The sequence below is a fragment of the Symphalangus syndactylus genome, chromosome 12, assembly GCF_028878055.3.
Source record: "Symphalangus syndactylus isolate Jambi chromosome 12, NHGRI_mSymSyn1-v2.1_pri, whole genome shotgun sequence".
NCBI lineage: Eukaryota > Metazoa > Chordata > Mammalia > Primates > Hylobatidae > Symphalangus > Symphalangus syndactylus.
Window position 1 is genome coordinate 53,375,021 of NC_072441.2, and position 28,000 is coordinate 53,403,020.

General features: G+C 36.8%; 1 protein-coding gene across 5 annotated transcripts in view; it reads left to right on the top strand.

Annotated features, from left to right (window-relative positions):
- AGL (amylo-alpha-1, 6-glucosidase, 4-alpha-glucanotransferase) overlaps positions 1 to 28,000 on the top strand; it is a 73,362-nt gene that overhangs the window by 33,888 nt on the left and 11,474 nt on the right. For all 5 annotated transcript variants that reach the window (XR_010117493.1, XM_063625580.1, XM_063625582.1 and 2 more), the window contains 8 exons: positions 3,158 to 3,288; positions 6,412 to 6,548; positions 6,798 to 6,931; positions 7,623 to 7,798; positions 11,389 to 11,491; positions 15,429 to 15,654; positions 17,450 to 17,561; positions 26,439 to 26,574. Coding sequence is in view for 4 of the 5 variants with exons in the window: in XM_063625580.1 (XP_063481650.1) it covers positions 3,158 to 3,288; positions 6,412 to 6,548; positions 6,798 to 6,931; positions 7,623 to 7,798; positions 11,389 to 11,491; positions 15,429 to 15,654; positions 17,450 to 17,561; positions 26,439 to 26,574 (1,155 nt within the window). In the remaining variant the exon portion in view is untranslated. The remainder of the gene's footprint in view (positions 1 to 3,157; positions 3,289 to 6,411; positions 6,549 to 6,797; positions 6,932 to 7,622; positions 7,799 to 11,388; positions 11,492 to 15,428; positions 15,655 to 17,449; positions 17,562 to 26,438; positions 26,575 to 28,000) is intronic.

Genomic DNA, 28,000 nt, shown 5'->3' on the forward strand with positions numbered 1-28,000 from the left:
CACCTGTTGTTAACATTTTACCCTATTGCTTTATAATTTATGTGTGTACCTGCATGTGTATTCTTTCTATATAGATAGATACATGCATGCCTACATGCATACATACACACACACATGCATCTCTCTGTACACACACACACACACACACACACACACAATTCCTCTGAAGTATTTGAGGCTAAGTTGCATACCTCATACCCTCTACCACATCATTTTTAAAAAATTTCAACATATTATTCTACTTTATGGCTTTACCATAATTTATTTAAACAATTTCCATTTTTGGACATCTAGATTGCTTCTAATTATTCCCTATTATTTATGTCTGTACATTCATCTTTACATGAATCCTTAGTTATTCCCTTTCTAGATGTTACTGCATACTACAGAAGAATATAGGTTTTGAGGTTTAGACCTAGGTTTAACTTTAGCTTCATTACTGTCAGTATGATCTTGGATCTGTTGTTTAGAACTTTCATCATCTCAGTCTCCCATCTGGAAAATTTTGTAAGAATTAAATAGGATAACACATATAAAGCACTTAACACAATGCCTGGCACATAGTAAATGCTCATAGTTTGCCATCATTAGTACTAGTATAAATTTTCAGAAATGGAATTTTTGGGTTAGACGAGGGGTCCCCAACCTCTGGGCCACAGACCAGTACTGCTCCATGGCCTGTTAGGAACCAGGCCACACAGCAGGAGGTGAGTGGCAGGTGAGCTTTATCTGTATTTACAGCTGCGCCCCATCACTCACATTACCACCTGAACTCTGCCTCCTGTCAGATCAGTGGCTGCATTAGATTCTCATAGGGGCGTGAACCCTATTGTGAACTGTCCCTTCGAGGGATTTAGATTGCATGCTGCCTATGAGAATCTAATGCCTGATGATCTGTCACTGTTTCCCATCACCCCCAAATGGGACTGTCTAGTTGCAGGAAAACAAGCTTAGGGGTCCCACTGATTCCACATTATGGTGAGTTGTATAATTATTTCACTATATATTACAATGTAATAATAGTAGAAATAAAGTACACAATAAATGTAATGCACTTGAATCATCCCAAAACCATGCCTCTCACCCCCAGTCCGTGAAAAAGTGTCTTCTGTGAACCCAGTCCCTGGCGCCAAAAAGGACCATTGGGTTAGACTATATCCATATATTTGAGGCTGTTAATACATACTGCCAAATTTTCTCCAGAAAGATTATAATAATTAAAACTTTCAGCTCTATCCAAGAGTTTCCATCATTACCAATACTGAGTATATATTATTATAATGTAGTATTTAAGGGCATGGAGTATAGAACCAGATTAACTGGGTTTGAATTCCATTGCAGACTGTTATTAGCTATAAGAAGTAAGACCTGGCTGAGTGCAGTGGCTCACTCCTATAATCTCAGCACTTTGGTAGGCCAAGGTGGGAGGATTGCTTGAGCCCAGGAGTTCAAGACCAGCCTGGTCAACATAGTGAGACCCTATCTTTACAAAACGTTTTTAAAAAATTAGCTGGGAGTTGTGGCGTGCACCTGTGGTCACAGCTGTTCAGGAAGCTGAGGTAGGAACATCAGCATCAGTTGAGCCCAGGAGGTCTAGGCTGCAATGAGCCATGATTGTGCCACTGCTCTCCAGCCTGGGCAACAGAGCAAGACCCTGTCTCTAGAAAAAAAAGAGACCTTTGAGAATTTATAATGGGCATAGTTATAGCACCTTTCTTACAGATTACTTGAGTAAAACACAATAGTTTTTGACACATAGTGATTGATAAGTGTTAGCTGTTACTAATCCAACTGGTAAATATAAAATAGTTAAAAATAACATCTCATATAATTTAAATATTAAGCTAAATTATTTTGTTCATTGGCCATTTGTATTTATTTGTTGAAGTGTTGTTTTATGTATTACCGCGTTTTGCTATTGTGTTCAGCTTTCTTTGTTGTTTGTAAGACTTTTTATTGTTAAGGATATTAACTCTTAATTCAAACTATTCTTAATAAAGTAGTTGCATTCTTAACCAAAAAATCTGTGATGAAGCAGCTTTGTGTTTGGACGGACTGCTTGTAAAATGTATGTTCCTCCTCAGACCTGCTCAGATTATTTTGGAGCAAGGCCAAGAAATTTGCAGTTTTATAAGATCCCCAGGTAATTTTTTGGCAAGGAGTCCACTGGCTATGTGCTGAAAAATATTGCCCTAGAATGGAGTTGATACTGAGGCTTCCGAGGGATTTGACTCAGGCTTGGCTCACAAACTAGCTCTGGGGAGGGAGGCTGATATGGAGAGAACAAAGCACAGATGACAATGATTTTCTAAATTGAGCCAGAACTAAATGAGAAAGAAGGATACACATTCAAGAGGATATGTGTTCACATAAAATGGCGGTCATGTAAAATGAAATTACCTGAGCATCTATTATAGAATCACAAGAAAATACAGTTTCAGCTGTATTCAGATGTGGTCAGTTATACAGTCTTACTGCTAGCCAAACAAAGGGAAATCAAGGCCATGATAGTCTTCCCTCTGACAGTTATCAGGAGGCATCTTAATCTGAGAAAAATCCTGGTTTTTTGAATAAACAAGCTGAGGGGCAGTGCAACCTTAGAGAAGAGAAAGGAAGGGACTTGGAGAGAAATATGAAGGCAGAGAGCACGTGATTTCCTAGGCAGTTAACTTTGACTTTTTATTATTCCTTTAGTGATCCTCCGATAAGTATTTTTAGTATACAATAACTAGCATAAAAAGTTCTTGATGTCTCACTTAGGGGAATATAAAGGAGGGCAATCAGATGAGAACACATAAATAAATGAAGGAAGGAAGGATAACACTAAGTCCAAACTAGAAAGGTTAAAAAAACAAATTTATAAGATAAAGGATATAGAAGCCAAAATATTTTCCCAGCATACTTCTAATCAATACAATTTGGTACTTGATTATTTCCTTGGTTTGGGAGTAATGTTGCTTCTAATTGAATTTTTTTGCATAATTTGTCCTTTAATAATTACTTATAATGTGTGAGTATAATGTTTATTTGAATGCTGAGTTCCTAAAACATACACTGCTAAGACATTTTATGATTGTAATTCAGATTTTCTTCTTTTGTTTCTATTGACAACAAGCGAAACTTCAATATATGGTTACCTTTATTTTCCAATTTTTAGTATTGCCTCCAGATTAACTTTGGCTGAGCTAAATCAGATCCTTTATCGATGTGAATCAGAAGAAAAGGAAGATGGTGGAGGGTGCTATGACATACCAAACTGGTCAGCCCTTAAATATGCAGGTCTTCAGGGTAAGCAAATAGAAGGAGAGCTGAGCTTTGTGTTTTTCTTTTAGGGTCATCTGGTGTCTTCTTTACAGACATAGAGTATACGCTCAGAGTATGCCTGCTTGAGTTGCAATTATGGCTCTGCTTCTACTCACTGATTGACCTTTGGCAAGTAATATAACCTCTCTGTGTGCCAATTCCTGCCTCTATAAAATTTGAATAATATTATCTAATTTAGAAGGTTTTTGTGAGGATTAATGAGATCATTCACATAAAACACTGAAAACAGGATGTAACACAAAGTAATTACCCAGTAAATTTTACCTAGAATTACTAGCTATATCTTTCCTTAAGGTCTGTATAGCTCTTTATGTATACTTGGACCTTGATTAATGTTTCTTGACCTGGTTTATTATATAATAAACAGAATATTCTTGTTTGGGCCCCAAGTGGGATTAGGTTGTAAATATAATCCATTCATCTTTTTTTAAATCTAATTGGAAATATATTTTGTTGCATATTTGTTTTATCCTGTAAAGAGAACTTACAGTAAAACATAGAGTAGTTGTAAGATGAGTTAAAGGAATTAAATATTTATCAGTTTTATTCATCTAGTTGGTAATATTTCCTTAGATGTTTATCTAAGAAATTTGCTTTATCACACCTGTATTCCTGGTTCATATAGTTTTCCACTTATGCCTTTTGTTCAACTCTTTGTTTCTTTCTCCATCTAACCCATCTTTAAGGACTAATTTAATTCTTGCATCTTTCATAAAACCTTTAACTATTGCTTTTTACGGTAATTTCTTTGTCCTCCAGACACCCATTGCATTTATTTTCTATACCTCTTACTTGGCTCTTGAAATATATTGCCTTATTTTGGTAATTAGTGTAATGATTTTTGTGAATCTTTATCACTATGATTAAGAAACAGGCTTTAAAACCAGATTTCCTGGGTTACATTGACTAGTTTTATAACCTGAAGTAAATGCTCTATGGCTTACTTTTCTCATCTGCAAAATGGTACCTACCACAGGGATTATGGTTAGGATTAATGAATTAATGCATGTGAACAGCTCATTAGATGACACCTAGTTCATACTAAGTAATTGGAAATTGTTAGCCTTAAAACCACAGTAAGCAGGCTACACACTTTCAGAAAGAAGAATTAAGTTTTATCTTTTTTATGCTTCTTGTTTTTTAGCTTTTATACTTTCTACAAAACCAAGCACGTAAGCAGTTCTCAATAAACTTTTTTGAGACTTTTTGAACTTACAATATTTTTTTCTAAAATATTCTCATTTTTAACACGGAATGTTTTGTGCTATGAGTAAGGAAGAAGTGTATGTGAGCCAGACATGGTGGCTCCCGCCTGTAATCTCATGCTTTGGGAGGCCAGAGCAGGAGGATCACTTGAGCCCAAGAGAGGTTTGAGGCTGCAGTGAACTATGATCATGCCGCTGCCCTCCAGCCTGGGTGACAGAGTGAGACTGTGTCTCAAAAAATAAATAAATTTATTTATTTAATTAATTTTTAAAAAGATGTATATATGTTACCAGATGTAAGTAATTATCTACTTCATTTTCACTCTGAGTTGTTAAACTACTTCTAGTTCACTACAAAGACCAAACTTGTATGTGCTTTTTCTAGCCTTTGTCTTTCTTATAGTTAAGTTTGGTTTTTTGCTAATTCTCCTTATCTTTCTAATGAAATGATTGTTCTCATCTTTTCTAAATAGAATTGCCATTACCTGTTTATTTTTTGCTGCTTTATACCAATCCCTTTTCCCTCTGATTGTTTAATATTTTCAGCAGCCCACATATTTCCAGCAGGCTGCTAATAGGAGCCTCAGATTAAATCAGATTTAACTACTTTGTTGACCTGTCCTTCCCCTAAACAAAATGTATTACCCTCCTTATACTATGGTATATCTAGTCATGTTGGAATCTAGGAGTCCATTTTGGATCTGCTCCTTTCATCCTCAGTATCCAATCAGTCATTATGATTTGTGGATTCTTTTCCATATTCTGTTGGGTACACCATATCCTTTTTATTTCCACAGTTTTCACTCTATTCTAGGACTAAGTCCTATATACAAAACCAACTAACCAATTTTCCGAATCTTGTTACCTTATCTACAAATCATTCCATTCCATTGGTCATCATCAGATCTGTTTCTAAAACACTGTTTTCCTTATGTCCTTCCGTTATTCAACAGTGAGACCAACATTTACCGAGCATTATCTGCTGTCCATGAAAATGCTAGGGCATATGTAGAATATTATTTTATAGTCTTGTTTCCCAACAGCTTTATGTTTTAAGCTTTCTTCCCCAAAGAAGATTGTGAGCCCCTTGAGGGAAAGAACTTTATCTTAAATTTATATAGTTTTTAGTTTCTCAAAACATGCTACATACCTAGCAAAATTCATGGAATTCTGAATAGATAAATAAATTTAGTCTAAATGAAGTCAGTGATGCCAATATAATTTTTAAGGTAGTATATCATTGAAATAATAAAATCTGGGAAATTCTAATGCTTCTAATTGAAGACTAGAAGGATTAAGAAAATACATATATATATATATACACACACCTCATTTTGATACTTCACTTAGTTCTAAGTACCTCCTGTTAAATTTCAACGATTCCTTCCAAAGCATGCTTTATTCTTATTATCTCCATAGGTGTTCTTGCTCTTTCTGAAACCAGTTCTATGATTTCTTTAAATCTAGCCTGAATATTGATGAACCCACTACTTTTCAACATGAAAAAATACAGGCTTATTACTTTTCTTTCTTGAGATGCTTTTGGGCAGGGAAGCCATGCCAGTTACCCTTGAATATTATAACATTAAAATCCAAAAGAATGAGACCAGTCCCAGAAGTTATGAATCCTGAAAAGCTCTTTATATCTCTTGTGACAGTAGTCCCCTTCAGTATGCCTTTGTAACTTGGCTCAAGCCAGTATTGTCACACTTATCTCCAACTGTATTAAGCACTGTTGTGGACTGGGCAGCCCTTGTGTGTGCCTCTAATATGTATTCACCCCAAATCACTAGAATAAGAGACTAGCAGAATAGGGACTAGAGGATATAGGAACAAATTGATGCTACCAGTAATACAGCATGACATGTCTCTGAATTTTCAGGTTTAATGTCTGTATTGGCAGAAATAAGACCAAAGAATGACTTGGGGCATCCTTTTTGTAATAATTTGAGATCTGGAGATTGGATGATTGACTATGTCAGTAACCGGCTTATTTCACGATCAGGAACTATTGCTGAAGTAAGTAGAGCTATATTATCGTCCCAAAAAATCAAGGATATAATAATAAATATTACCATGTTATATATAATATTTACATTGTTTTCTAACCTGAACCATTTTCCTCCTTTCTTCATCATCTTTCAGTTGTAATAAATGGAAATCGGGTTTATAGATTACTAGATAAAGTTGCACATTTAGATTTACCTCTAAAAACACACCTAGCCTGTACACATACCAAATTAACTTTCAAATTTATTTTTATTACAGGTTGGTAAATGGTTGCAGGCTATGTTCTTCTACCTGAAGCAGATCCCACGTTACCTTATCCCATGTTACTTTGATGCTATATTAGTTGGTGCATATACCACTCTTCTGGATACAGCATGGAAGCAGATGTCAAGGTATATCCAACAAAGCTTGAATAAATGGGCATATCTGTGTAGAAACTATATACAGAGTCACTTCATACATGTTCTTAAAAAACCAAACCATGAAGAATTGTCATAGAGCTGAAAAGGCTTGTAGGTGGATAGTAAATTTATTGGCATCCTTTAGTCTGTGTAGCACACAAAAACAAACTTGAATATTATAAAATCTGTTCTAAAAGCTAATAAAACATATTGATAAAAATATTGTTTTATATTGTTTCTATGTATTCATTGACTTATTGAGTTAATTGATAAAGTTTCTGAAATCTACATGTACAATTTTTCTAATTTTTCATCAATGAAGAGAAAAAAATTCCACTATTATTATGAATGAAATTTGCCTTTAATGATGAATTTCCCTAAAATGAAACCACAAATTTAAGTGTACTCATGAGAGCCACCAAATTGATTAGGACATAATTTCAGAAGAACAAACTCATTTCTACCATTTGTTTTACAACCATCTGTGGACTGTAAGCCAGCTAAAATAATGGGTGAAATGAAAGCAGTTTTGAAATCTAATCAAATTTTTAAAAATTTTAACTAATATTACTATTGTTACAGATTTGTATAGAAAAATCATTTGAAGGAAAGAAACCAAGTAAAATAAAACTGCTAAAAATTGTATTTCTACAAGTAATAAATTCAGTCACTTTTGTTACAGCTTTGTTCAGAATGGTTCAACCTTTGTGAAACACCTTTCATTGGGTTCAGTTCAACTGTGTGGAGAAGGAAAATTCCCTTCCCTGCCAATTCTTTCACCTGCCCTAATGGATGTACCTTATAGGTTAAATGAGATCACAAAAGAAAAGGAGCAATGTTGTGTTTCTCTAGCTGCAGGTAAGGAATTATGTACAAGGTTAAAATAGGTAAATCAATAGTATTTGCAGAAGAAAAGTTATAGGAAAATGATTATTTTTTAAAAGCTTGTAATGTTACTCAAGATTTTATTTTACCACTTAGTATATTTCATAGATATTCACTCATAAAAATAATAACCATGCTTATTGTTCAATTATAACTGTGCACCAGGCATTTATGTGTGTTTTTTATGGCTAGCTGATTCTTTTCTTCATGTTTTTATTTTTTCCAACTCTTGACATTCTGTGTTTTTTTAATCAAATGTATTTTACTATCCTCTTTTCTATATTTTCCCCCAATTTTAAAAAATAAACCCAACCTTGTAATTATCAAGAGATCATATAAAGGTCCCTATAAATTATAAAACAAAACAGATGTTAAATAATTTTTATCATGTGTCTAATTGCAATCGAATGCTTTCAACATTTGAATAAATATCCCTTATTCCAAGTAGATTTAAAACCTGAATCAAGTAACAAATTCAAGTAAGCAAAATAGGCTAAAGGACAGGCTTTTGTTTTCTTTTTAATACATTTCAAGCATATTTCTAGAAAGTATTTAGTATTTGAGGCGACTGAAGCTTGGAACTTTCCAAACTAAACTGAAAAATAACAAGTTACAGGAAGAAAGAAATAGTATTATCTGTGTAATTCCCTCTTTTACCCTTAAATTTGCAGCTACTTAGACCAGGTAAAAAGACTTAGTGATACCCAACAACTAAAATGAAAATTACCTTTCCATTAAAAATGTTCATGAAACATTCATAAAATGCTGTTTTATTTCTATAATTGTGTTTTTAGATTTTCGCTTGACTGTTTGATCTTCTGGTATCCGTTGTTCCCTCATGAATCCATACAGATGCTCATGAAACTGACCTTAGCCATAGGGGCAAAAGAAACATTGATGTAAATAACTTGGTTTTAAAGCTTACTTTTTAGAAGCCTATTACAAAAAATAGTAATTTCAACCTTTTTGATTGTGTACTGCTGCTGTTAAACGTCTTCAAAATATACACTTTAAATGATATGCTGATATAAACTGTTACATCTGACATACTTATCAGGTACAATATAAAACAAATAAAAACGAAAAAATTAAGTTGATAAAGAAATACAAATAGAAGTGTGATATTTGCTCCTAGCATCCCAAGGGAGTGTTTTGCCTATTCCATACTTGCAAAAAATAGGACTGTATTCAGATTTGCAGATAGGTTTTTTGGGGTTCATTTTAAACTGAGAATGTCTTCCTTTGGTTATAGTATTGCAACAACAGCAATTAAAAACAATGGCTCATACCTGTAATCCCAACACTTTGGGAGGCTGAGGCAGGAGGATCACTTGAGGCAGGGAGTTCAAGACCAGCCTGAACAACATAGCAAGACCCCATCTTTACCAAAAAAAAAATTAAAAATTAGCCAGGCATGGTGGTATGTACCTGTAGTCCTAGCTACTCAGGAGGCTGGGGCAGGAGGATCCCTTGAGCCAAGGAGTTTGAGGCTGCAGTGAGCTATGATCACACCACTGCACTGCAGCCTGAGTGACAGAGGAGACCCTGTCTCAAAAAAAAAAAAAAAAAAAAAAAAAAAATTGTAGCCTGTTCTAATAATTGACAAATTAGAAATGACTTAGAAGATACGGAATCTATTAGTTGTGTACTCTTAGAGGTCAAAAAGTTAATACAAACATTTCCATACATCAGTGCTAGAGATTTTATAGTTTTGACTTTTTCACAAAGACAGACTGCATATATTTTTGGATATACCGATTCGGACTCACCTTTGAATCTACCTATATTCATGTTTCATACAAGGAATTAAATGGGTCAGAGTACTAGGAAGTGTGTATGGCCAGAGTGCTGTATATATGTTAGCTGCTGTCATCGCTATCATCAAAATTAATGTCATTTATATATCAACCATATATAAACCATACATATTAATCATAAATAAATAATACAGAGTGTATTTGGGGAAATTTTTTACCATCATTTTGGGGACAACATAGGTAGGAAAAAGGTGTAATTCTTATCTTTCTTAATGGAAGAAACTAACATCTAATTCCCAATAAACAGAAACTTAAATTGTGAAGTACACTCAGGAAGTGCCGAAACTTTCTTTTATCTTAGTCAAATTCTTTCACTTTTCAATTTACATTTTAATATTTGTTTTTTATTTCAGTCATCAAATATTTATAGGGATATATTATATACAGTTACAATTTTTAATTTTCAGATAGCGTTAAGTGCTTTGAAGATAGTTACAAATTAATGCTGTGTATATTTTATTTGTCCTCAGTTTCCCCAACCAAAATATGTGTTATATTTATGCTTTAGCATAATTTTTTTTTCTTTTGAGACAGAGTTTCACTCTTTTTGCCCAGGCTGGAGTGCAATGGCGTGATCTCGGCTCACTGCAACCTCCGCCTCCCAGGTTCAAGCAATTCTCCTGCCTCAGCTACCCAAGCAGCTGGGATTACAGGCACCCACTACCATGCCTGGCTAATTTTTTGTATTTTTAGTAGAGACGGGGTTTCACCATATTGGCCAGGATGGTCTTGAACTCCTGACCTTAGTGTTTTATAAGAAACCAAACTCAATCTTTAAGTAAAATTTTAGATTGCACCATTAATCATACTATTTTATCTTGTATATAAAAGCTCCAGTTACCTAGAATGAAGGATTTAATGTGCCAAATATCTTGAAGTGACAAGTAAAATTGTACATATTGTGTACAGAATATAACACTTTTAAGTTGTTTTAAATTAGTGGGAAATTTGATAATAAATGTTGACTCAAGTGATAGAGCAATAAATATACTTAATTAGGTATCATTAAGGTAATAATTTCATGTTTAGATTTATGTATTGTCTTTAAGTTCAAGGTAGAGTCTTTTTAAATATATAATTAATATTTAGTGTTTATGTGTTAAATATTTGAACTCTGATTTTACTCTTTAAATTTAATTTATAAAAGAAAGTTTGGCCAGGTACAGTGGCTCCTGCCTGTAATCCTAGCACTTTGGGAAAGCAAGTTGGGCAGATCACTTGAGCTCAGGAGTTCAAGACCAACCTAGGCAACTTGCCAAAACCTCATTCTCTACAAAAAATACAAAAACTAGCCAGGCACGGTGGTGTCCACCTGTAGTCCCAGCTACTTCGGATGCTGAGGAGGGAGGATGGCTTGAGCCTGGGAGGTGGAGGTTGCAGTGACCCAAGACTGCGCCACTGTGCTCCAGCCTGGACAACAGAGCCAGACCCTCTCTCAGAAAGAAGAAAAGTTTACCTGTGTATTCACACCTCAATTTAGATAAGTATCCCTCTATAGCTCTGGTTCTTAATATTTTTTAGGTCATAGGTTCCTTTAGGAATCTGACAAGATGATGGAATCTCATTTGACAAAAGTTAACATAAGTATAGACATACATTTTGCAAATAATGTTAGAGGATTTTAGAGGATTTGCAGGTGCCTGCCTTGTACCCCAGATTTAGAGTAACTGTTGTATAGTAATGGAGTTCATAGGTTTGTGTATATTATTATGATTAACATATTACTTTGTTGTGTTTTTTTGTTAGGCTTACCTCATTTTTCTTCCGGTATTTTCCGCTGCTGGGGAAGGGATACTTTTATTGCACTTAGAGGTATACTGCTAATTACTGGACGCTATGTAGAAGCCAGGTAGGAGATCCTCTAAAGTGTTGTACTGCGAGTTTATGTCTGAATGTCCTTTACGTGCTCTTCAAACTTTCCTTCTTGTCCATCTTTTCTTAACATTAGGGAGCTGTATTTTCTTTAGGTAGTTTTTATTTTATTTTTGTATGTTCACTTAATAGGATCATAAAATTTCAAAGGGGTGAAAATCTCTGAAGTCACTAAGTTCTAGTCTTTCATATTACAAGTCAGGTTATCTTTAGCATTAGCTAATTTATTTCAACAAAACTGAAAATGTTATAACCTTTTTATGCCTTCTGTAGTAAAGTGATTGCTAGTTCTTTGTCTGAGTCTTGTAGAATTACAGTATCAAGTTTTCCTCTATTTGTTGTCAAGCCTTGTAACCTCCAGTTTTATGTTTTCTAGACTTAAAATTTTTTTTTGTTTTTGTTTTTGTTTTTTGTTTTTTGTTTTTGAGACAGAGTCTCGCACTGTTGTCCGGGCTGGAGTGCAGTGGCACAACCTTGGCTCACTGCAACCTCCGCCTCCATCTCCTGGGTTGAAGCCATTCTGCTGCCTCAGCCTCCTGAGTAGCTGAGATTACAGGTGCCCATCACCACGCCCAGCTAATTTTTGTATTTCTAATAGAGACGGGGTATTGCTGTGTTGGTCAGGCTGGTCTTGAACTCCTGACCTCGTGATTCGCCTGCCTCGGCCTCCCAAAGTGCTGGGATTACAGGTGTGAGCCACCGTGCCTGGCCATAACATGGTATTTTTTTAATGTCACAATAATATGAATGAACTTATTGGAGGTTCAAAGGAAAGCACTACAGCAGTGCCACCCAAAATGCGTTCCACACATCAGTAGTGTTACCCTCACCTGAGAGCTTGTTAGAAATGCAGATTCTTGGACCCTATGCCAAACCTCCCAAATCCAAACCTGGATATAGAGAGAGTAGGGTTGGTGGGCAGAAATCTGTGTTTTCACAAGGTCTCTGGATGATTATCAACAGTCTAAAGCTGAAGTTTGAAAGCACTGCTCTAAAAGTTAAAACTTTTAGCAAAAGGGCATTTATACGATACCTTGTTTAGATGCCATCAGGAAAATAACTGAAGTTTGCATCTTTACATGCCAAAATTTTATTTTCGATACTTTTAAAACTGGTTTTTAGGTGGGCATCTGAAATGGATTGCATTTTTGCTAATCTGATATGTAGTAAGACCTTTTCTTTTTATCATTATGGAGCTATAGAAATTTAGGAAGCTGTTTGCTTCTTCCCTAAATGCCCCTGAATTACTGATTTAGAAGAAGGAAATGTAACATCAGCATTCAGCGTAGTATAGTGGTTAAGAACTTCGACTTTACACCAGACTGCCAGCTTCTAATCCTGGTTCCAAACTACCAACTGACAAATTACCTTACTGGGTACTTGGGAGGATCAAATGAACACATACAGTTAAGGTGTCTAGAATAATATCTGCCACATGCTAAACATTTCATAAATGTTAGTTTTTATCATTATTAATGTTTAGGCTCCCAATTATCACTTCTATGCAATATCACAAATTTGTGCTGCTTAATTTTACATAGAACTGTCTAGATTATTGGTTAGCAAACTATGGCCTGTCACCTGTTTTGTATGGCCTATGAGCAAAGAATAGCTTTTACCTTTTTTTTTTTTTTTTTTGAGATGGAGTCTTGCTCTGTCACTCAGACTGGAGTGCAGTGGTACGATCTCCGCTCACTGCAAGCTCCGCCTCCCGGATTCACACCATTCTCCTGCCTCAGCCTCCCAAGTAGCTGGGACTACAGGCACCCGCCACCACACTCGGCTAATTTTTTGTATTTTTAGTAGAGACGGGGTTTCACCATGTTAGCCAGGATGGTCTCGATCTCCTGACCTTGTGATCCACCTGCCTCAGCCTCCCAAAGTGCTGGGATTGCAGGCGTGAGCCACCGCACCTGACCAGAATAGCTTTTACCTTTTTCTTTTTAAAGGGTCATTTAAAAGAAGAAGAAAGCATGTGCAACAGAATTCATGTATGTCCCACAAAGCCTAAAATACTTACTATATGGCCCTTTATAGAAAAGGTTTGCCTGCCCCTGATCTAGAGGTGATTCCCAGAGAATAATATATTATCCCAGAGGGTATTTGTTAGGGTAGTGCTAGTTGCCATAAATTATAAACACTTAAAATCTTAATGGCTTTTCACAAATAAAACTTATTTCTTGCTTGTAGTCGTATATGCATGCTCAGTAAGCAGCCTTCCACATACTGATTCAGAGAAGCAGGTTTCTTCCAGCTTGAGGATCTATCAGTTTCCATGGCTTCTGGGGCCTCTCCAGGAGGCAAGCAGAGAGGGAAAGAGAGCTGGGAGAACACACCTATTCTCCATAATACTTAACATGCGTCAGTTCTGGCCACAACCAACTGTAAGATTGGTTGCGAATTGTAGGAAATTCGTTCTAGTGGATACATACCTCTACCACAGATGTCTGCTTCCTCCCTCTATAGAGGTAATCATGAATCAGAGGTCGTTTTATTGAAGTGTACAAGATTGTTCCAGATGGTTAAGATTGCTAGCACTATGGCCAGGCGTGGTGGCTCACAACTGTAATCACAGCGCTTTGGGAGGCTAAGGCGGGCAGATTGCTTGAGTCCACAAGTTCAAGACCAGCCTGGACAACAGGGTCTCTTAAAAAAACAAATATATATATATATATATAGAGAGAGAGAGAGAGAGAGAGAGCGCTAGTATTCAGTATTCTGACCTTTTATTAATTGAAAGTGTCACTGTCTATACTAATATTTTTATACTTTATAAATAAAAAGTTTCCCATTGCATTACTGTTGAAAAGATGGGCACTAAACTGAGACATAGAATTAATAAAAATTTCTGAGTGGTTTAGCCAAAAAGCAGTAAGGCCTAGACATTTTAAATAACATTTCCAAGGCCACACAGATGGCAAAGCTAGGATTTAGACTTCAGCCTTCTTATTTCTTAATTTCATCCTGTTTCTAGAGTGCCATTGCTGTCTCGCAAAATTTTCATTTGGTATGTAATAGTAAAATAACGCTTTAAAAAATAAACTGTCTTCTACCAGTTTTTAAACTGGTTGAATTATGTTTTTCAAGGTCAGCTTCTACCTGTTTGTTTCTTTCTCTCTCTCTCTCTCTCTTTCTTTCTTTCTATCTCTCTCTCCTTCCCTCCCTCCCTCTCCTTCCTTCCTTCCTTTCTTTCCTTCTTTCTTTCTTTTCTTTCTTCTTTTTTTTTTTGATAGAGTCTCACTCTGTCGCCCAGACTGGAGTACACTGGCACAATCTCAGCTCACTGCAACCTGTGCCTCCCAGGTTCAGGCAATTCTCTTGCCTCAGCCTTCTGAGTAGCTGGGACTACGGGCACACACCACCATTCCCGGCTAATTTTTGTATTTTTAGTAGAGATGGGGTATTACCATGTTGGCTAGGCTGGTCTCGAACTCCTGACCTCAGGTGTTCCGCCCGCCTCGGCCTCCCAAAGTGCTGAGATTACAGGTGTGAGCCACCATGCCTGGCCAGTTTGTTTTCTTATGTGTTTGTTTTACTCTTGGTTTCTGCTATTTAAAATAATACATTTCATGTTTAATAGTTACTTTGATTTTGAAATACCATAGACTTCAAAAGTAGAATCTGGAGCTATGAGGGACCTTAAAAATCACCCAGTCCAATCTCAAATGAAAAAACTGTATCAGAGCGGGAGTCACACAGATTGTTAGCATAAAATTCTAGTCTAGAATCAAGGTTCCTGACTTTAATTCAGTACTTACTCTATCATATTATGACTACTTTCTACATGAAAATATAAAGAAATAGGGCAAGAGAGAAAATGCTTCAAAATATAGTCACCAAAAGTGACCGGTTTTTGTCTTCAATTTTTTAAGTGTTTGTTTTCATTTCTGATCCACTTAATTCTGTTGTTTTAGGAATATTATTTTAGCATTTGCTGGTACCCTGAGGCATGGTCTCATTCCTAATCTACTGGGTGAAGGAACTTATGCCAGATACAATTGTCGGGATGCTGTGTGGTGGTGGCTGCAGTGTATCCAGGATTACTGTAAAATGGTTCCAAATGGTCTAGACATTCTCAAGTGCCCAGTTTCCAGAATGTATCCTACAGATGATTCTGCTCCTTTGCCTGCTGGCACACTGGTAAAGATATTTCTTAAAATATTTTTTTTTCTGAAAAATGACTTTTAGTTTCTCATGTAAAAATAAGGGTAATTAAGAATCCAAATCTTAAGAATTATTCAAATGTCAGTATTGATTTGGCACCTGCTGGTACTATAAATGATTGGTCTTTGCCTGAAGAACTTCGCAACATGGTAGAAGAGATGATGATGTGTACATAAATATGGCCATTGCAATAGAGTGTAGAGGAAGTGTTGTGTAGTCTCTTAAAAGAAAGAGAGAGAAGGTCCAGTAGGTAGGTCTCAGGGAGAACTTTAGAAAGTAGCTAAAGTTTCACCTAAATGAGCCATAAAGGGTGAGTAGGACTTTAGGAGAGATGGAGAAAGTTGTTGGGAGACATTAGAGTTGAAAAGAAGCTGGGTGTATGGCACACACCTGTAATCTCAGCTTCTCAGGAGGCTGAGGCAGAAGGATCACTTGAGTCCAGGAGTATGAGTCCAGCCTAGGCAACATAGCAAAACTTAGTATCTTTTAAAAAAAAAAGAGGAAAGGAATAATAGGGTTGCATAGTGGATTGAAGCACAGTTTAGGGGACATAGTACTTAATAGTGTTTTTGTAAGAGCCCAGGCTCTTATAAAATACTTTTTGTGAAAAAGTCAATATGGTTTGGCTTTTTGTGTAGGATACCTGCAGAGTAGTAAGAGATTATGGAAAGGGTGAGCCAGGTTAAGGAGAGTCTTGACTACCAATCCAGGGAGCTTAAAGATTATCTTATGAACAGTGAAGAATGGATAGACATTTTTGAGTTTTTTTTTCCCCAATCAAGAATGGACAATAATATTATACTTTTGCCACTTCTGATCTGCCTTTATGTTAATAGTTTGGTATGTATGACTTGGGGGGCGGGGAGGGGAGAGTAGCTGTGTAAGCTACTTCAGGGCTAGCATATATTTGTGTCCTCATGATATTTATATCATGAAGTACTCAACATTTGTCCAACATTTTTTTATTTGTCCTCTGTTATCAACTGACATTTCTGTTACAATGAATATAGGTTCATGCTATCAGGCAAGTAATTATTTTACACATAACTATTTGTTTTCTCACAGTTTATCCAAAAATATTTATTTGCAGCATTATAATTTTTATAATTACTAGTAGAATTTTTATATTATAGAGTTTTGGTTTTATTCAGAGTCTTCAAAATGAAACATAATAAACACATAAGGACTCTAAACATTTTGCTTCTATTTAACATTCTTTACCTTATTTTTAAAAATATAATTGTATATTTTCCCAAATGTCATCCTATCACATTTATTATTTATATGGGTAAAGAAAATGACTTATGAATTCTTTACATTCACTGGGGTATTTTCCAAAGTCATTATGAATCCTCAAATTTGAGAGTTTCCCTTTAGCTCATAATTTATCACCATTACCTGTGTATGCAGATAAGTAAGAATAGCAATGCCAATTTAAAATTCAGATGCTGGATAACAAGCTAGATTCGTTTATTAGCTGAAGAGATCACTCTAATAGAAACTGTAGAAGCTCACTAGATTCGTTTTTGTGTATCAGCAGATTATTTTATGTCACAGACATGAATAGTCAAAACTACTGATGTTAAATATTCGTATGCTCGTCTGTATTATTTGGTATATAGGAGCTGCTTCTTCCCTGGCCTCACCCCAATTCCTATTTCTCACTCCAAAGGAAAGTATATATTTTCACATTACTTCAGTTGTCGGATTTGGGGGAAAATAAGAAAAATGTAATTTCTAACAGAGGTAACACCCATTATGTCTCAAACAGGATCAGCCATTGTTTGAAGTCATACAGGAAGCAATGCAAAAACACATGCAGGGCATACAGTTCCGAGAAAGGAATGCTGGTCCCCAGATAGATCGAAACATGAAGGACGAAGGTACAGAACTTTAACTACAATAGTACAAATTTATTGAGGTGATGAAATTAAACCTTGCAATTGTTCACTTAGTAAATATTTATTTGTGTGTCAAACCTCACGATATGATGATGAAAAAGATGAACATAGTTCCTGATCTCACCAAGTTTTTAGTTTCTAGTGGAAAAATAAAGTTTTATATCTTTTGTCAGCCAGTTTGAAAGATAATTTTGGTGGTTTCATTTATAACTGTAATAATCACCATGAACTGCATGCTTACTATGTGCTAGGCATTGTGGTAACTACTTTACCTATGTTATTACCATTTAACACTCCCCAAAACATTGGGAATGAGTGATATTGTTTCCATTTTTATTTATTATTATACTTTAAGTGCTAGGGTACATGTGCACAACGTGCAGGTTTTTTACATATGTATACATGTGCCATGTTGGTGTGCTGCACCCATTAACTCGTCATTTACATTAGGTATATCTCCAAATGCTATCCCTCCCCGCTCCCCCCACTCCATGACAGGCCCCAGTATGTGATGTTCCCTTTCCTGTGTCCAAGTGTTCTCATTGTTCAGTTCCCATCTGAGAACTGAGAGTGAGAACATGCGGTGTCTGGTTTTTTGTCCTTGGGATAGTTTGCTGAGAATGATGGTTTTCAGCTTCATCCATGTCCCTACAAAGGACATGAACTCATCATTTTTTATGGCTGCATAGTATTCCATGTTGTATATGTGCCACATTTTCTTAATCCAGTCTATCATTGTTGGACATTTGGGTTGGTTCCAAGTCTTTGCTATTGTGAATAGTGCCGCAATGAACATACGTGTGCATGTGTCTTTATAGTAGGATGATTTATAATCCTTTGGGTATATACCCAGTAATGGGATTGCTGGGTCAAATGGTATTTCTAGTTCTAGACCCTTGAGGAATCGCCCCACTGTCTTCCACAATGGTTGAACTAGTTTACAGTCCCACCAACAGTGTAAAAGTGTTCTATTTCTCCACATCCTCTCCAGCACCTGTTGTTTCCTGACTTTTTAATGATGGCCATTCTAACTGGTGTGAGATGGTATCTCATTGCGGTTTTGATTTGCATTTCTCTGATGGCCAGTGCTGATGAGCATTTTTTCATGTGTCTGTTGGCTGCATAAATGTCTTCGCCCACTTCTTGATGTGGTTGTTTGTTTTTTTCTTGTAAATTTGCTTGAGTTCTTTGTAGATTCTGGATAACTGAAGCAGAGTAGCTTGCCCAGAGTCACATAGCTACTAAGTGGTAGAGGTAGACTTTACTCATGGTCTAACTTGAGAGCCTAGGCACTTATAAAATACTTATTGTAAAATGGTTTATTTGTATATGGTATTAAAATAAATGTGCTTTTCTAACTTGAGTTCATCATATTCCTCATCTCATGGCACACTATCATCGCTGCCAATGCAAGGCTAATAGTAATTTATTTCATTTTATTCCCCATTCCCCTTAGTCATTCCAATGTGTTTATTGTATATTTATTTTGTAAAACATGCATTGTTTTATGTTCATGTGGGTTTTTTAAACTTTGTAATTTTGAAAGATTAGACTCACAAGAAGTTGAAAAAATGATACATAGTATGCCATGAACTCTTCACCCAGTACAGCATCAGAATCAGGAGATTGACATTAGTATGTTTTCAACTTTTACCAGTTTTTACATTCACGTGTGTGTGTATGTGTATGTGTAGATCCGTGCAATTTGACCCCATGTATAGCTTCATGTAGCCACTGCCATAATCAAGATACAGAACTGGTCCATCACCATAAAGATCTTTGTGTACCCTTTTATGGTCACACCTAACCACTCCACCCCCAGCCCTGGTCTCTGGCAGCTACTAATCTGTTCTGCAACTCTATAGTTTTGTCATTTTGAGAATGTTATATGAATGAAACCATATGCTATATAACCTTTTGAGATTGATTTTTTTCACTGTGCATAATGCCCTTAAGATCCATCCAAGTTATCAGTAGTTTATTCCTTTTTATTGCTGAGTAGTATTCCCTTTTATGCATATACCAGTATTTATTTAACCATTAATCCAAACCATTCATCCATTGAAGGACGTTTGGGTTGTTTTCATGTTTTGGCTAATACGAGTAAAGCTACTATGAACATTCATATACAAGTTTTTGTGTGACACGTAAGTTTTCATTTTTTCTGGGATAAATGTCCAAGAATGGGATTGGTTCATATAATAAATATATGTTTTGTTTTAGAAGAAACTGCCAGACTATTTTCCAGAGTGTTTTACCATTTTAATAAATTCCTGCCAGCAAACTGGAGAGATCCAGTTTTGCTACATCTTGCCAGCATTTGGTGGTACTCCTTTCTTTTAAGATGTTCAGATAGCTTCATAGACAACTACAAACTGTGTGTGGTGGGGGGTGGGTCTGAGATGGAGTCTCGCTCTGTCCCCCAGCTGGAGTGCAGTGGCGCAATCTCAGCTCACTGCAATCTCCGCCTCCTGGGTTCAAACGATTCTAGTACCTCAGCCTCCCGAGTAGCTGGACTACAGGCGCATGCCACCACGCCTGGCTAATTTTTTGTATTTGTTGTGTTGTTGTTGTTGTTGTTGCACGCCTGGCTAATTTTTTGTATTTGTTGTGTTGTTGTTGTTGTTGTTGTTGTTGTTGTTGTTGTTGTTGTTTTAGTAGAGATGAGGCTTCACCATGTTTTGGCCAGGCTGGACATTGTGGTTTTGATTTGCATTTCCCTAATGGCTAATGGTGTGGAATATCTTTTCATGTGCTCATTTGCCATCCATCTTCCCTCTTTGCTGAAATGTCGGTTCACGTATTTTGCACATTGTCTCTTTCTTTATTTTATTTTATTTTATTTTTGAGATGGAGTCTCGCTCTGTTGCCCAGGCTGGAGTGCAGGGGAGCAATCTCGGCTCACTGCAAGCTCCGCCTCCTGGGTTCACGCCATTCTCCTGCCTCAGCCTCCCAAGTAGCTGGGACTACAGGCACTCGCCACCATGCCCGGCTAATTTTTTGTATTTTTTTTTTAGTAGAAATGGGGTTTCACCGTGTTAGCCAGGATGATCTTGATCTCCTGACCTCGTGATCCACCCGCCTCGGCTTCCCAACGTGCTGGGATTACAGGCGTGAGCCACTGTGCCCGGCCTCTTTATTATTTTTTAGAAACAGGGTCCCACTCTGTCACCGAGACTGGATGGCAGTTGTGCATCGTAGCTCACTCAACCTCTAATTCCTGGGTTTAAGCAGTCCTCCTGCCTCAGACTGCCAAGTAGCTGAGACTACACATGTGCACCACTGGACCAGGCTAATTTCTTTTTTTAATTTTTTTGTAGAGATGGGGGTCTCCCTATGTTCCCCAGGCTTGTCTTGAATTCCTGACCTCAAGCAATCCTCCTGCCTGGGCTTCCTAAAGTGCTGGGATTACAGGGATGAGCCACTGAGCCCAATCTCTTTTGTCCATTTATAATTGTATAATTGGAGTGCTGTTTTTTGTTTTGTTTTGTTTTTACTATTGTTTTTTTTTATTGTGGTAAAATAGACATAATGTATATTTACCATTTTACCATAAGAGTTACAATTTTAGCCATTTTAAGTGTACAATTCAGTGGCTTTAAGTACAATCACATTGTTGTGCAACCATCATCACTGTCCATCTCCAGAGCTTTGTCATCATTCCTAATTGAAACAGTAACTCCTCATTATCTCCTTCCGCAGCCCCTGGAGCCACTATCCTACTTTCTGTCTCTATAAACTCAATTATCCTAGGGACCTCACATAAGCGGAATCATATAGTCTTTGCCCTTTTGTACCTGGCTTATTTCATTTAGCATAATTATTTTTTATCAATACATAAGAGTTATACATACTTAGCATAATTCTTTTGAAGTTCAGCCATGTTGTAGCAGATGTCATAATTTTATTCCTTTTTTTGTCTTTTTTGTGATAAAAAGCACATAACATTAAATTTACGTTAGCCATTTTCAAGTGTACAGTTCAGTAGTGTTAAGTACATTAACATTGTTGTGGAACAGATCTCTAGAACTTTCTTACCTTGCAAAACAAACTGTATACTCGTGAAACACTAGTTCTTCCTCTATCCCCACTCTTCCCAGGCCTTAGTAACCACCTTTCTACTTTCTGTCCCTATGATTTTGACTACTTTAGATACATCATATGAGTGAATTCATGCAGTATTTGTTCTTTTGTGACTGATTTTTAACACTTAGCATAATGCCAAGCTTCATCCATCTCATAGCATGTGAAAGGATTCCCTTCTTTTTCAAGGCTGCATAGTATTCCATTGTATGCATACATTTTCTTTATTCATTCATTGTCAATGGCATTTTATTGCTTCCATCTCTTGGCTCTTGTGAATAATGCTGCAGTTAACACGTGTATGCAAATATCTCTTCAGGATCCAGCTTTCATTTTTATGTATATATACCCAAAGTGGAATGCTAGATTGTATGTTAATTCTATTTCTAAATTTTTTTTTTTTTTTTTTTTTTTTTGAGACGGAGTCTCGCTCTGTCACCCACGCTGGAGTGCAGTGGCGCAATCTCGGCTCACTGCAAGCTCCGCCTCCCGGGTTCACGCCATTCTCCTGCCTCAGCCTCTCCGAGTAGCTGGGACTACAGGCGCCTGCCACCACGCCCGGCTAATTTTTTTGTGTTTTCAGTAGAGACGGGGTTTCACCGTGGTCTCGATCTCCTGACCTCGTGATCCGCCCGCCTCGGCCTCCCAAAGTGCTGGGATTACAAGTGTGAGCCACCGCGCCCGGCCTTATTTCTAAATTTTTGAGAAACTTCTATAATATTCTCCATAATGGCTGCAACATTTACATTCCCACAACTATTTGAATTTCTCTGCATCCTTGCTAACACCTGGTTATTTTCTGTTCCTTTGATAGTGATCATCCTAATGGGTGTGAGGTGATATCTCATTCTGGTTTTGATTTGCATTGCTCTAATGATTAGAAGTGTTAACCATCTTTTTATATGTTTGTTTGCCAATTACGTGTCTTCTTTGGAGAATTGTCTGTTGAAGCCCTTTGCCCATTTTTTAATTGGGTTTTGGTTTTTTGTTTATTGACTTGTAGAAGTTTCTTATATGTTCTGGATATTAACCCCTTATCATATATATGAGAATTTCATTTCTTTTTAAGGCTGAGTAATATTCCATTGTATGTATATACCACATTTTGTGTTTCCATTCATTTGTCAATGGACATTTGGGTTATGTCCACCTTTTGGCTATTGGGAATAAGGCTGCTGTGAACATTGGTGTACAAATATCAGTTTGAGTCCCTGCTTTCAATTCTTTTGGGTATGTACCTAGAAGAGAACTTGCTGGATCATATGATAATTGTTTGTTGACCTTTTTGAGGAACTACCATACTGTCTTCCACAGTGGTTGTGCCATTTTACACTCTTAATAATAGTAAACAGGCTTCCATTCATCTGTATCCTCACCAATACTTGTTTTTTTTTCTGTTTTTGTTTTTTTGGTTTTGGTTTTTATTTTTTTGTTTCTTTTTGGTTTTTGTGTGTGTGTGTGTGTTTTGCTAGTAGCCATCCTAATGGCTATGAGGTGGTATCTTGTGGTTTTGATTTGCATTTCCTTAATGATTTCTTAGTGATGTTGAGCATCTCTTCATGTGCTTATACGCATACATATATCTTCTTTGGAGAAATGTCTATTCACATCCTTTGAATTTAGGGAATGGATTGAGTTCTTTTGTTATTGAGGTGCAGGGTGCGTTGTATATTCTGGATATGAAACACTTATTAGATATGGTTTGCAAATATTTTCTCCCATATTGTGGGTTGTCTATTCACTATCTTAAAAGTATCCTTTGATAAACAAAAGTTTCTGATTTTGATTAAGTCCAATTTATCTACTTGTGTTACCTGTGCCTATTATATCATATGCAAAAAAGCCTCATCAAATTCAGTGTCATGAAGCTTTTGCCATACATTTTTGTCTAAGAATTTTATAGTTTTAGCTCTTGTGTTTAGGTCTTTGATCCATATTGAGTTAATTTTTGTATATGATATTAAGTCCAAGTCCATTTTTTTTTGCATGTGAATATCTAGTTTACTCAGCTCCATTTGCCAAAAAAAAATAAAATAAATAAACTGTCCCTTCCCCACTGAATGGTCTTGGCACCCTTGTCAAAAAAACATCTGACTATATATACAGGGTTTATTTCTGGGTTCTCTGTTCCATAGGCCTCTGTGTCTGTCTTTATGACAGAACCACACTGTTCTGGTTAGTGTAGCTTTGTAGTAAGTTTTGAAATGAGAAAACGTGAGTCTTCCAACTTTGTTCTTTTTCTAGATTGTTTTGGCTATTCAAGGTCCCTGGAGATTCCATGTTTAAGATGGAGTTTTCTATTTCTACAAAGCATCATTCTCTTTGGAGCATTTTTATGATACCTCCCTTAAGCTTTTCTGTTGGATATTTCCAACATCTGAGTCACCTTGGTGTTGTCACCTGTTAATTGCCTTTTCTCATTCAGGTTGTGATTTTCCTGGTTCTTGGCCTGACAAGTAGTTTTTCGTGTTTTCCTAGACCTTTGAATGTTATAGGACACTGGATCCTATGAAATCTTTCATTTTACCAAGTAGCTGTTATTTAAGTTTAGTATGCAGCTTCTGGCCTACTCTTATGGGCTGTGGTTTCAGCAGCAATTTAATATTTAGCAAGGTTATTCTGGTCTATTTCATTCATGGGCTATCAGGAGGCCACCCAGGAAACCTGAGTGGAATTCCACACTGTAATTTACTTCTCAAACCTTTGGGTGTGTTAATTCTCATCTGTTTCACATGTAGATTGGTCAGAGCCTGCCCAGGACTTCCTATACAGCTTTAAAGCATCGTTTTTGCAGCTTCCTCCTCTTCAGATCTTCCCTGAAATCTCTAGTTGGGAGTGTGAGGGGCACCCCATCACTGCTGGGCAGGCCATGGAAATCCGGACTCTCCACTCAGCCTCTGCTGACAGCATGCTGTCAGGAGAGGGGAGCACTGTCCCTAACAACCTGCTTCCACTGGGGGTGGAAGTCCATACTCCCCACCCAGTTTGTGCTAACATCATGAAGCAGGGGTGGGAAACACCCTGGGCTGCCTGCTGCCACCCCAAGGCCACCTACTACTGCCAGGTTGGGTGTGGAAGTTCAGACTCCCCAGATTCCCCTCGTGGTGTCCGCGGGTACCACGCTGAGGAAGGGGAGCACTGCCTTAAGCCATCTGCTACCCCCATGTAGGGGATAGGAGTCCAGGCTTCCACTCAGTCTCCACTCTGACATTCCAGGGAGAAATCCATGGTGTTTGCTGGCATAGGGCGGATGTTGTCATAAAAGTTTCTGTCTGGTTAGGGTCCCTCTTTCCTTTTCCTTTGGCTACAGTCAATTGGTTTTTCTTGGAACTTTTTGTCATTACCCGTTGGAGGTTGCAGGTTGCTTTTTCAAGTTTACATCTCACCCAGAGTGGTATATATGGAGAATTAAAAAAAAAGAAAAAAAAAAAACAGGGAACTCACCACTATGACATTCCTCAAGTCTTGAGGTTCCTAGTCAATCTGCCTTCCTCTTTACACTTTTAGAGTCCTCTTATGATAGTCCACTGTATTACGCTCAGGGATTTTCATTGTACTTAAGAGAGGAAGATCAGGGAAAGATGAGTCTTCTCCCCTTTTTCATACCAGAAGTTTTTGTACTTTCTGTACTTATGTGTGTTTGAGTATGTGTAAATTACTTATGCTATATATTACGTAGCATATATTCAGTGTACTATAATATATACGATAATCAATAATTTGTTTTGAGATTATACACAGATATTAGATATACCAGTATTATCTATGATTATAAACTTTTTTTTTTTTTTTTTGAGATGGAGTCTCGCTCTGTCGCCCAGGCTGGAGTGCAGTGGCGCAATCTCGGCTCACTGCAAGCTCCGCCTCCCGGGTTCACGCCATTCTCCTGCCTCAGCCTCTCCGAGTAGCTGGGACTACAGGCGCCCGCCACCACGCCTGGCTAATTTTTTTTTTTTTTTTTGTAGTTTTGGTAGAGATGGGGTTTCACCGTGGTCTCCATCTCCTGACCTCGTGATCCGCCCGCCTCGGCCTCCCAAAGTGCTAGGATTACAAGCGTGAGCCACCGCGCCCGGCTATGATTAAACTTTTACAAAAAAGTTATCTTACTATATATGTCCTTTTGCAACTTGTTTTATTCAATCATTTTGTTTTGGAGATTTATCTTTTTTATATAAATTTAAGGGATACAAGGGCAGTTTTGTTGCATGGATATATTGGGTAAGGGTGAAGTCTGGGCTTTTAGTGTAACCATCACCAAAATAATGTACATTGTACCCATTAAGTAATTTCTCATCTGTCACTCTCATCTCACCCTTCTGAGTCTCTGGTATCTATTATTCCACATTCTATGTCCATGTACATACATTATTTAGCTCCATTTTGATACATGTAAATCCAGTTCATTAATTTCAAATGGTATAGAGGGTTTCCCATTGTATGAATAAACTACAGTGTTTATCCATTCCTGTATTGAGCAGTTATTTTTTGTGAATGCAAGCAATGTGGCAGTGAATATCCTCATATACATCTCCATGTGCACATAAAGGTTTCTCTAGAATATATATAGAAATGAAATTCCTATGTGGTAGAATATGCATATCTCCAACTTTGTGCTTTGTATATTTTGGATACAAAATAATAAGATACCACCAAACTGAGCTTCAGAGTGGTTGTCCTAGTTTATTATATTTAAAATTTTGTAAATGTTTTAAAATATTTGTATATACTATATATAATACTTATAAAATTTTATTTTATACATATTTTGTTTTTTAGGTTTTAATATAACTGCAGGAGTTGATGAAGAAACAGGATTTGTTTATGGAGGAAATCGTTTCAATTGTGGCACATGGATGGATAAAATGGGAGAAAGTGACAGAGCTAGAAACAGAGGAATCCCAGCCACACCAAGGTAGTGTTAATTTTATAGTGCTATGTAATTATACCCTTTTTAAAAAAAGCACATATTTGTGGAATCTTTTATTCTGTTAACTATGAACTCTTTACATTAAGTCAATCAAAATTTCCCTGCCTTCCTCCCTTCATCTCCCCATTATACATGCACACAATCCTCTTGATATGTTATCAAGTAATACTATCTGTTCTTTTCTGTAAGTGCTTGTGGATTGATTCCCTACAAGCACCTCAAAGGAAAGATTTATGATTCATTATCCCAGTGGTTAAGACATTTTCGTAACCTGAACTGCTTATTGATGTAAACATTTCATTATGCCCATCTATTTGCAAACATGGAAAACAACCCACTGTTCTGTCTTTTATGAAATTATTTCACTTTCTGAACCTTTTTTCCTCCTAATTTTTTAAATCTTTTTTCCTAGTGTTTGTCATTTAAGAAGTTTTTATGATTTCAAATGCTAAATACATCATCAGAAGCTATTAAAATCGCTTTTAATATTACTATCACCCAAATAACGTATTTTGTACCCATTAAGTAATGTCTATTAAAATAGCTTCTGATACTATATTAAGCTGAGAAGTTATTTTCTTATTCTAATTTTTTTTTTTTTTTTTTTTTTTGAGAGAGAGAGCCTCACTCTGTTGCCCAGGCTGTACTGCAGTAGCACGGTCATGGCTCACTGCAGCCTCTGCCTCCCAGATTCAAGCAATTCTCCTGTCTCAGCCTGCCAAGTACCTGGGACTACAGGCACTCACTACCACACAGGCTGATTTTTGTATTTTTAGTGGAGATGAGGTTTCACTATGTTGGCCAGGCTGATCTCAAACTTTTGGCCTTAAATGATCCACCCGCCTCAGCCTCCCAAAGTGCTGGGATTATAGAAATGAGCCACCGCACTTGGCCTCTTATTCTAAATTTTATCTTCAGTAAGAATTGTCCAAAAAATTTAATAGTTGTGGACTGGGTGTGGTAGCTGACACCTGTAATCTCAACACTTTGGGAGGTTGAGGTGGGAGGATAGCTTGAACCCAGGAGTTCGAAACCAGCTTGGGCAACATAGTGAGGCCCCATCTCTACAAAAAATAATAAATAAGTTGCCATATTTACATGCTTTACTAATTTTTTAAAAATCTATGTATTTTGGTACATTAGATCCTTGTACTTCCCTTTTATTTTTCTTAAAAATGAGCTTTCAAATTAATGTGTCTGCCTTCCCTCACTTTCTCCAGCCCTATTTTTCATGTTTGCTATCTTTTCTCTAGTACCTTATCCCAATATTCAGATTCCTTACTCCTACCTTTCCCAACTGCCGTCTTCTTTTATTCCACAATTCCATTCTACATCATAGAATTTTTAAAAAATATGTGAGGATGATAGACAATGGCAAAACAGTGAGAGGAAAAAATCTTTACATGATATA